General features: G+C 33.7%; 1 protein-coding gene across 5 annotated transcripts; it reads left to right on the top strand.

The window, feature by feature from the left end:
• Nucleotides 1-696: 696 nt before the first annotated feature.
• LOC104227045 (putative late blight resistance protein homolog R1A-3) lies at nt 697-11030 on the top strand. Of its 5 annotated transcripts, none has more exons than XM_009779171.2 (6): nt 711-763; nt 1245-1298; nt 3824-3895; nt 6527-10276; nt 10357-10411; nt 10544-11030. In XM_009779171.2, exons 3-5 carry the CDS (start codon nt 3893-3895, stop codon nt 10363-10365), a joined length of 3762 nt encoding a protein of 1253 aa, XP_009777473.1. In that variant the 5' UTR covers nt 711-763; nt 1245-1298; nt 3824-3892; the 3' UTR covers nt 10366-10411; nt 10544-11030. The 5 variants fall into 5 exon arrangements, with proteins under 5 accessions (XP_009777475.1, XP_009777473.1, XP_009777476.1 ...); XM_009779174.2 differs by having other exon boundaries at nt 10554-11030; XM_009779173.1 differs by lacking the exon at nt 1245-1298 and having other exon boundaries at nt 697-763.
• Nucleotides 11031-11332: the final 302 nt, after the last annotated feature.

Consider the following 11332-nt stretch of genomic DNA (forward strand, 5'->3'; position numbering starts at 1 on the left):
ACTTGGTTTTGTTGCTCAGAGGGAGCCAGTGGCCTTTTATGTCGAATGATCAGCTTGTAAATATTTTAACCAAGTCCGTCATCGGCCGTCGTATTAGTTACATATGTCACAAGATCGGTACATATGATTTGTATGCACCGGCTTGAGGGAGAATATTAGATAGTTATGTGTAAATATTCCTAGTCCTATATGTAGTAGGACTAGAATATGTCCTAGTCCCATATGTAGTAGGAGTAAAATACGTCTTAGTCCCATATGTAGTAGGAGTAGAATATATATTATATATAGAGCTCATTGTATTGTTGTCAAAAATATAGATTCTTCTACCGTGCATTCTCACAGGAACAAGTCACCGCTTTGTCATGACCGTTCCTCAATTTTTAGCATTTTAAGACCATAAAACTGAAATTCTGCCTGATTCCTAAATTCTCGGGTGCTTGCATGAATGTTTGCAAACTATTTAATTGAGCTATTTGGAAAGGCCAGAGTACCAAATGAACATTCACAATTTATTTTTTCCATAGCACCAAAATAGAGTTCATGTTTCCACTAAAGCAGCCAATAAGAATGAAAGTCAGACGGTTGTTACAACGTATAATTACAACTATTAATTAATGAAGCGATAATTGTTGTTTAACTACTATTAATAAATTATTAACACAATAATTCAGAGCTATATACAGCCCATTTGATCTCCTCAACCATCTCTGTATACTAGCAATATGACATCACCTTGTGGCATATTCCATTCATGATCATTGAGGTAAGTTTTGTTGATCCATAATTTTCTTTTTCATACCTTTTAATTTATTTTTAAAAAAAATAATTCAAGAAATTATTCATCCCTGGAACCTAATAAATATATCTTGCTAGAGTATGTGAATTTGAGGAATTAGAGAGAAGGGGCTTTTCTTTTCTCCTTCAAACCTTCTTCCATTTATATGTTAATCTTTTCCGATAAGAGTTGCTCCTTTGTTGCTGCTTGACTTAGTCAAGGATCTATCGGAAACATGCTTTTTACTTGCACAATGTAGGGTAAGCTCTGCGTACCTTCTACGCTCCGCAGACTCTACTTGTGAGCATATACTGGGTTTGTTATTGTTATTTTCCAATATGAGTAGGTTAGTTTTTTCTTCTACTGCAACTTTTATTTAATTATCTTTGTTCATCTTATCATTTATTTAGTTTGTTCATCTACTGCAATATGTGATAATCAGTTGGACCACATATTTGATTGTTTGTAGGGGTGTTTATGGTTCGGTTTGAATCAGTTTTTCCCCCCAAAAAAATCAAATCAAGTAAGTCGGTTTTTTAAATATTGGAACCAAACCAAACCAATTAAGTTGGTTTTTTATCGATTCGATTGTTGTCGGTTTTTGTTTGTTTTTCGATTTTTTCGGTTTTTTATCGAGTTTTTTCTTAAATATGAGACATACACTACCAAACACATATTCCGGTGACTATATTTTCAACGTAACATTATCAAACCAATTGCTCTTTGAGAAATCTATCATTTGCCAAGATATATTGATGATAATTCAAATTGTGATGAATAATTTACGTATTCAGTTAAAAATCGATTATTTTAAACTTGCAATAAATTCTTGGACTTAGCAAAAGAAAACTACCAATCAAACTAGAATGTAAAGGCAAAGAACTAAATTATTAAAATAAAGAACTATATTAAAAATACAAAAGACTAATATGCACCATAAAATATTATAAACTTTGTATAAAAATATACATATATATAGGTGTAATAAAAAATTTAAATGACTATTTCTATAGTCGGTTTGGTTCGATTTTTTCAACTATTTCTTATTAAAACCAAAATCAAATCAAATTTTATCCATTTTTAAAATTCAAAACCAAAATCAAACTAAACCAAACCTAAAAAGTATCGGGTTTTTTGGTTGGTTTTGTTCGGTTTTGGGTCTGTACGGTTTTTTGGGCTTTTATGAACGCCCTAATTGTTTGGATTATTTTTAGTTTTTTCCCCTCTTAACATTTAATTTGTAATTCAGTTTTTGATTCATTTTGCTTTCTAGATTCTTTTCTTGAAAATTATAAGGCTAATTCATGCTGATGGACTTTCACTTCTCTATTTCATTTACAATTTAAAGAGACGAATTGATCCTACAAAGAGCTTTTGTGTTTTATTTACTGATTTATTTTTGTTATTGATCTCTTATGAAAATGGTCATATAACTAAAATTATATTTTTAATGGACCCTAAAACCTATTCCCGTTCTTTCCATGTATGGCATAAACTCTTTCATTTAGATTCTTTTATAAATTTATTTTAAGTAATAAAATATAAAATTAAATGTAATCAGATGGAAGAACACAAAGAAAAATTTATATCTTGATGATCAAATACTTTTACTACTAAAAAGCAACCATTTCTTGTGACTTGTGAGTTGACAAATTTATTTTGATGCCCCTTTTTCTCAACTTTGGTACATAGATATTTTTTTTTCGGTTTCCCACCCAGTGTTCGGTACCCGCATTGGGGTACGTAGATGTTTTGGTTTGTCCCCTAGATCTACTCTTTGTAGTTTTCTATTTCTTAATAAATTTCAATCTGAAAAAAAAACTATGTCGATAGTCTAAAAAAAATGTGTATGGATACTCTTAACCGAGTGAGGTCTTTTGGAGAAAATCATGCAAACTTAGCCCAAAACAGACAATATCACGTCATGCTAAGATTATCTTCAAGTTAATTAGCCTAATAGAGCCAAGGGTCTTTCGGAAACCGCCTCTATACTCCTTCGGAGTAGGGGTAAGATCTGCGTACACACTACCCTCCCCAGACCCCACTAGTGGAATTTTACTGAGTTGTTGTTGATTAGCCCAATAACTAATATCAGAGCCTATAGTTCGAAGGAGCAAGTTTGGCAATGACGAAGTGATAGACGTAGGGCTCGATTTACTTCCCCTTGCGAGCGTATAAGAATAAAAGCGCTTTTAGGAAATTGCTTGCAAGCTATTTGTTTGATTGCAAGCCTTTTCATCAAGAAGTTTGTAGAAAATCTATTTTATTATAACTCTCTGAAAGTTCTCTACAATTTTTTATTTCATCCACACATAAAATAAGCTATTAATACCCATATTTATAATAGTATGAAATTTATTTTAACTAGAAACAGGAAAGTCTATTCCTATATTTATTCTAACTGCAAATCCTATTTAGACATGAATTAAATAAACCAAATTCTAAATAACTAAGGTTCCATACTGCAACTTTGAATTAGTTTTCCAATAAAGTTGTTTGCAAATTATTTAATTGAGCTACTTACAAAGGCCAGAGTATCAAATGGACAAAAGACAGACGGCTGTTACAACCAGGGGCGGAGCTAGAGTGTAGCTACTGGGTTCGGCCGAACCCAATAGCTTTGGTTCGAACCCTGTATTTATCTTAAAAAATCCATTGAATATGTATAAATTATTAATTTAGAACCCAGTAGATTAAAAAGATTAGAATTACGAACCCATAAGCTTGAAATCCTGGTTCCGGCTATGATTACAACGTATAATCACCATTATTAATTAATGAGCCGATAATTGTTGTTTAACTAATATTAATAAATAATTAACACAATAATTCAGAGCTCTATACAGCCCACTTGATCTCCTCAACCATCTCAGTGTACTAGAAAACAAAGGGGCTCTTCTTTTCTCCTTCAAACCTTCTTCCATTTATATATTAAATCATTTTCGATAGGAGTTGGTTAGTTTTTTCTTCTACTGCAACTTCTATTTAATTATTATCTATTTTGTTCATTTAATCATTTCTGTGATAATCTCTTTTGCTCCTTTTTAGGATTTGGATCAGAAGTTGTTGATACAAAAAAGGCCAAAGAAGACAAAAGCACGCTAGCTAGCTTGATTTATGGTAAGACTTGAGCTTAACTAACTTGTGTTAATTTTTCTTTGTTTGCAAATCTCTAAGTTGGTTTTACTTGATAAGAATTACTACTATTAAATGTTAATCCAACTGATATATGTATATCGGAAAAGGGTCAAAACTGCCCTTAGCCTATTCGATTTGGTAAAAAATGCCCCCCCCCCACCTATTGAGCCAAAAATGCCCCTATCGTTATCTTAGTGGCTCACTTATGCCTAGGGTTGTTCACGGTTTGACGGAAAATCGATCCAAACCGAAATTCGAACCAAACCGATTAAGTAAATCGATATTTTTCTTGATTTAGATTGGTTTGGATTTTTAATTTTAAACACCGATAATATTTGATTTGGTTTTAGTTCTATTATAAAAAACCGAAAAATAAACCGAACCAAACCGATAAATTATACATAAAATTTAATAATTATTTATATAAAGTATAATAACTTTTTGTAAATAATATTAAATATTTTTATGCATTTCAATTATTATTTTAAATTTTGCTTTATCCTATTTATATCTTAAAAGATTGTATAAGCTAAAACAATAGGAATTAGCCAATTATTTTTTCCCTACGAGACTTTAATTCTCTAATCATACGCACAACTCTTGTCTGCTTTTAGTTTGTTATTTTGTTCATTCTTTTCATATAAACAGGTAAATGAACTTTCAGTTCTGAAAGAAATATATTAAAGCATAAATTTAGCATATTATTTTCAGATTGTTGGCTAGTGTTGTTTTACTATTATCGACTTATCATTAGCTTGCAAAGAACGAAAAAACCGAACCAAACCAAGAACAACCAAATTGATAGTTTGTATTTAGTTTAGTTTGGTTTTGGTTTTAAATTTTAAAAACCGATTAAATTGGTTTGGTTTTGGTTTTAATCAAAAACCGACCAAACCGAGCCGTGAACACCCTACTTATGCCCTTATTAACTAACAGACTTATTTGGAAAATATTTTTAATAAATATCCATGTATCACCATCCCATTGATCTAATTTTAAATCTATACCAACTTTTTTTTATAAAACAGTACCCATTATGGTTTCTTCACAGTCGCCCGAAAAAAGGACATGCCCCATCGGCCAACTCTCCCTTTCTTCTCCAATCTCCATGAAATTGAATCAGAGGAGGAGATAATGAATTTTTTTCTCATACTCATTTTATACCCATTTGATTTCATTTAATGAATTACTTCCTAAGTCAAGATTCCCAATTTTATTCTCATACCCATTTTATTTCATTCCTAAAGTCAACATTTTCTTACATAAATTATTACTTTTCTGGTTGTTGTAGTGGCGCAAATTCGTCCATTGCAGAATCTAAAAGATGAAGAAGAAGTTACATTATTTTTTAAAATCGAATTTGGATTAATAGGGTTTAAAATCGACACGGATCAATCGAATCCTAGATTTATGGTGGTTTTTTCTTTTTAATTTAGCAAAGGTTTATATTTAGGCTAATAGAATGGTAACACATGGATAATCATGAAATTTTTCTATTTTTTTTAAGATAAGCCCGTTAGTAATAAGAGCATAATTGAGCCACTAAGATAACAGTAGGGGTATTTTGGCTCAATAGGTGGATGAAGGTAATTTTGGTATCAAATCGAATAGTCTGGGGCAGTTATATATATATATATATATATATATATATAGAGAGAGAGAGAGAGAGCGAGTATATGTAAAAGAATAATATTGAAATATAAGGGATATATTTGTCCACCTGTAAATTAAATTAGGGAAAATAGTCATATTTGCTCTTGTACTTTGAGACATTGTTTATATATATATCCTTCTTCGAGTTATCGAATTTAAATGTCCTCACTCTTATACTTTGAATCACAAATTCCCCTCACAAATACCCCTCCCCCTAACGAACATATGCAAAACATGGCGCTCGAGTGAATAATATACAAAAATAGGACTCAATTATGAATTTTGGGCGTTGAGTATGGCCGGGGGTGTAAGCCCGGGTGGTTGAAGCGTGTAAGTCGATCACGAGACAAGAGCCTAGCAATTTACTCGATAAATGAACAACATATGTTAGCATATAAACTTTTTTCCCTTAACCATAATTAATTAATATATATTTTCACTGTATTAAATCACTTAATCATGGTTTAAAACTTTTTTGGATGGTTGTTACCTATTGTATTGTATTGTATTATTACTTTAAATATAATATTTGTTTTGATTGTCACTTAAATTTTATTGTATCGTATCATTAAATCCATCGTTACGTAACGACGAAAAATGTCACTTCATGGAACGAAGGATTTGGTGGTGGCGTCGTTTCCTTGCTTTTTTTTTTCTTTCATCTTGTGTCCCTTATTATTAAATAATCATATTAGTTTTATCCTTTGCTCTACTTTTCTATATAGCAAATTCAACTCCATATCCTATTTTTTCTTAGTAATGTTGCAAGTTTTTCTTCATATTGTTAGTGCTTGATATAAACGACAGCAAATGATACAATCTATCCAAACGTTGTATTCATTAAATAATACAATATAATACAGTACAATACAATACGATACATTATAAAACGACATGTAACAACAATTTAAACAAGCTGTTAGTGAAGATTGATATAACATAAGTTGGGTGAACTTGCAGGAATTTCTACTCTATGTAGGAAAGATGGCTCATAGCGACATTGAGGATGTGTTAGATCACTTAAGAAGGATTAAGAGTAGAGGTGATTTGAATGTTGTCAAGATTGAAACACTTGAAATGGAGCTAAGATTTTTGAGAACCTTTTTAAAGCATCCTCATGCTCTTTTGCCTGATTCCTTAGTCAAAATCACAAAGAAGGCTCAATCGATTGTGGAAATGCTTAACTCGGTTTTTGGTGGAATTTCAGATGAATACAAAACTAACCTTAATGTGGAAAGGATAGTAACACAGTTGCTGGTATTCATTGATTGTATTACCAAATTAAGTTACAGTTATGAGATGAATGATTTCTCATTCTATCTGTCGGAATATATGGATTGCCTCGACAAGAATCTAAACGATGCACTGAGGTACTTTTTCTCGTCTGACACTTTTTTCAGTAAAGAAGTCAGAATTCTTCAGAAGACAGACAGATATTTCAAGCAATTGAAATGCATTCAAAAGAGAATGAAGTTTCTGATATACTTATATGATACTGAGATTAATGGCTTCATTGAGCATGAGAAGCAAAAAGGTTTGAGCATCCGAATGCAAATCATGGCTAAAAACGTCGGACAATTCTGTCTTGCACTTTGGATTAATAAGGATAGATATGATACATCTGATATCGAGAGTAGACCTCCTTTTTTACTATGCCTGGTTGTGCTAGTGGAGCTTGAAATGAAGAAGATTTTTCTCTCTGAAGTAAAGGCTTCAAAGTTTATTCGATCAATAACTTTTAAGGACAAGAAACTACCAAAAGAATTTTCATATAATCTCCAATGTCTGCTGGTGTATCTCAAAAACAAAAAGCTTGAGAACTTTCCTAACAATGTCTCTGCTCAAGATATTGATGTGGCAATAGAGTTCTTGTTGGGTTTTCTTGCTGATGCGTCGAAACATCTTATTAGTGGTAGGATTTTGAATGAGATCTTGGAAAAGGTGGGATCTCTTGTGGGTGATGTTATGTGTGTTATTCAAAAGCTTCATCCTATCTCTATAGCCAAAGGTGACTCTAGCGATATAAATCTTTGCCCGAGACAGATATTGGAGAAAACTGAAAATCTAAAGGCGCAAGTGGAGAAGTACTACAAATCCTTTAAATTTACTCCATCGCAGTTTCCCACAGTTGGTGGATTGAGCTTTCTGGATTCTCTTTTAAGGAAATTGAATGAGATGTTGAAAAATGTAACATGTTCAGATTTCATGTTGAAGCCTCATATTGTCATTTTAGAGAAAGAGCTCTCATCTCTAACATCCCTTTTCAGAGATGTTGCGGAAGTGCACCATAAACATGAAATTCTTAAAGATTTTCAGAGGCGTACGATCAATTTGGCATATGAAGCTGAGATTGCCATTGACTCTATTCTTTCTCAATATAATGCTCTTTGGCATTCTTTTTGCTCACTTCCTTCAATCATAGAAGAGGTCAAGCATATTCGTACGGAGGTGACCAAGATGTGGTCGGAGAACATTGATCTTAGGCCCTGCACTGTGGTTGAGCCATCTAAACATCTATCAATTCAACATAGCAATCCTATGAATGATGAGGAGATAGTTGGTTTTGAGAATGACATGAAAAGAATAATTCGGCATCTAATTCAAGGAACAAATGGCCTAGATGTCATCCCAATTGTTGGGATGGGGGGACAAGGTAAAACAACTTGTGCTAGAAAGTTGTATAATGACGACATCATTGTTTCTCATTTTGATGTTCGAGCATGGTGCATCATTTCCCAAACATATAACCGGAGTGAGCTATTACAAGAGCTTCTCAGACAAGTTACCAATTACAAGGATGAGGGAGATAAGGATGACGTCCTTGCAGACAAGTTAAGGAAATGCTTAATGGGGAAGAGATATCTCATTGTCTTGGATGATATGTGGGATTTTATGGCATGGGATGAGTTAAGATTATCTTTTCCAAATGCTGAAAATGGAAGCAGAATGATAGTTACAACTCGACTTGAGAAAGTGGGTGATTATGTCATGCACAATATTGATCCTTATTTCCTTCCATTCCTCACACCAGAAGAGAGTTGTCAGTTGTTGCAGAAAAAAGTGTTTGAAAATGAAGGTTGCCCGCCTGAACTAGAAGATGCGAGTCTAGCAGTTGCAGAAAGATGCAAAGGATTGCCTCTAGTGATTGTCTTGGTATCTGGAATTATCAAAAAAAGGAAAATGGAAGAATATTGGTGGCATGAGGTTAAAAATTCTCTATTTTCCTATCTTGGTGATTCTGAAGAATATAGTCTTTCGACTATGCAGTTGAGTTATGATAACTTACCTGATCATTTAAAACCTTACCTTCTTTACATGGGGATGTTTCCCGAGGATGCAAGAATTCCAGTGTCTAAATTGATAAGTTTATGGATCGCGGAAGGCTTCGTGCAGAACGTTGAATCTGGGAGATTAACGGAAGAGGCAGCTGAAGCTTACTTGACGGATCTCATTAGCAGTAATGTGGTAATGGTTTCAAGGAGAAGATATAACGGTAAAGTCAAATACTGCCAGATTCATGATATAGTGCTTCACTTTTGCTTGGAGAAGAGTAGAAAAGAAAAGATAATGTTGGCAGTGAAGGGGCATTATAGCCACTTTCAACCTTCTGATTGGAAGGAAAGTCGAGTGAGATTCAGTTTCAGTAATGAGCTTTCTGAGATTGCATCGCTGGGCTCCAAAACACGAAAGCCTTTCCACCAGCACTTAAGGTCAGTAATAACGACGAATGACAAAGGTGAATTTACTAAATGGAATCCCTTCCATCAGGTTAGTAAATTGAGACTTCTTAAAGTCTTGGATTTGAGTTCCTATGGAGCGTATTATTTGTCGTTAGCTACATTTAATCCACTAATTCACCTGAAGTACCTTGCAGTTTCCACACTAGAATTCTTTTTCCATCCAAAATCACATCTGCCCCATCTAGAAACTTTAATTGTCAAGTCCAATATTCATTATTCTGAAACTTTATTGTTACCAGCTATCTTTTGGAAAATGGAAAAGTTAAGGCATGTTGAGGTTGTTAATTTGGATAAAGATAAGCATTGGATCTTTGAAGATTCCTCTAAATTGGAAAATTTGAGGATATTAAGGAAATTTGCAATTGATAGTCATGATGCTGGTAGTGTAGATGTCTTATTACGGAGGTGTCCTAATCTTCAAGAACTTGTGATCGAATTTCGGGGTGATGAAGAATACTCTGCAGTGATTTGTCCCAACTTTGAGAGTCTTACCCAGCTTCAATCACTTCGCCTTACCATTAACGAGGACTTAGCTTTATTCAAGTTACATTTGCCTTTAAATTTAAAGAAGTTGGTACTGCAGGGGGATCATATTGAAAGGGCCATTTCCTTCATCGCGATACTGCCAAGTCTAGAGTATCTCCAATTAAGGTATCTGAATTTTGATCAACACGATGAGTGGTGCCTTGGAACTGGTGTTAAGTTCCGTAAACTTAAGCTCTTGAAACTGACTACATTATATATCTCAAGGTGGGAAGCCTCAGAGGAATCTTTTCCCTTGCTTGAAACACTTGTTATAAAAGGGTGTTACCATCTCGAGGAGATCCCCCTTAGCTTTGCAGATATTCTAACACTGAAACAGATTAAGTTGATTCGGTGCAACAAAGAATCTCTCGAAGCTTCAGCTGTGAGAATTAAGGAAGAAGTTGAAGATACTGAAGGATGCAACCGTATTGACCTCATTATTGAAGTAAGTATAAACAAACTCTTATACGTGCGGTTTTTTGAGTATCTACATGCTCTAATGTGCAACAATATTTTTTAATACAGAAATATTAGGGCTGTCTCCAGCAGCTGTGAGTCAAGACCTTGTCATGAAAACATGGTATTGTTTTAAGTTTTTTTCTTTTTTTTTGTACCTTCTTTTCGTTATACTGATTAGATGCTTGCTTTCTTTTAACTGCTCCATATTGATCTCAAACTGACGACGGTGTGTTTTTATTTGGAAATTGCTAAGATAATTGCAGCAAAAGCGCAGACAGAGTTGATCGAGTTCTTTCTTAGCAAATTGTTGTTGTCATGTCATGCTCACATGCTGGAATCTCTTATGAAGCTAGCAGAAACGCCTATCCTCTTATATTGCAACATTTTACTGATTGCTAAGGTTGTCTTTTGATTGATCAACATAGACTCATGCTTACTGTGAAGAATTTTGTCATGTTCATCTTTTTCTGTATGTTTCATGTGGTCTTTCACTGTGATATCTTGAGGCCCTATATAAACATCATGCCTTTCTTATGTAGTAATATGTTAAGTATGCGAACAAAGTCCCCACGTTGATAGTTGAAAAGATTGGAAGTCTAAATATAAGGTGTAGATATCTCTTAATCGTGTGAGGCCTTTCGTGCGGGCTTGGCCCAAAGCGGACAATACCATACCGTGTTAAAAGTGTATTTGGGCCGTTTTAGCCCAACATAATATAATTTTAGAACCAGTCAAAGCGACGTTTCATTTTTGTTTTTTATAGTTTGGTGGTTGTTTTCCCGTTTAAATTCTATAATCCCTTCATCTGACACCTTTTATGCAGCACCTGTAAAATTCAATTGAGGAATAAATAGGTAGAAAAATTATTTTCTGGTTGATTATAAGTACACTCCCAATCATCAACCAAAACATTTTAAATTGAGCAGCATGTTGTACAATAGCTCTATTTTCTGGTTATTACGTTGCTGGTGTTATCTTTCTGGATTCCTTTGCTGTTATTGCTACACTGTCTCGTTCCATCTTCTTGAGCTGAGAGTCTATT

The sequence above is a fragment of the Nicotiana sylvestris genome, chromosome 1, assembly GCF_000393655.2.
Source record: "Nicotiana sylvestris chromosome 1, ASM39365v2, whole genome shotgun sequence".
Lineage (NCBI taxonomy): Eukaryota > Viridiplantae > Streptophyta > Magnoliopsida > Solanales > Solanaceae > Nicotiana > Nicotiana sylvestris.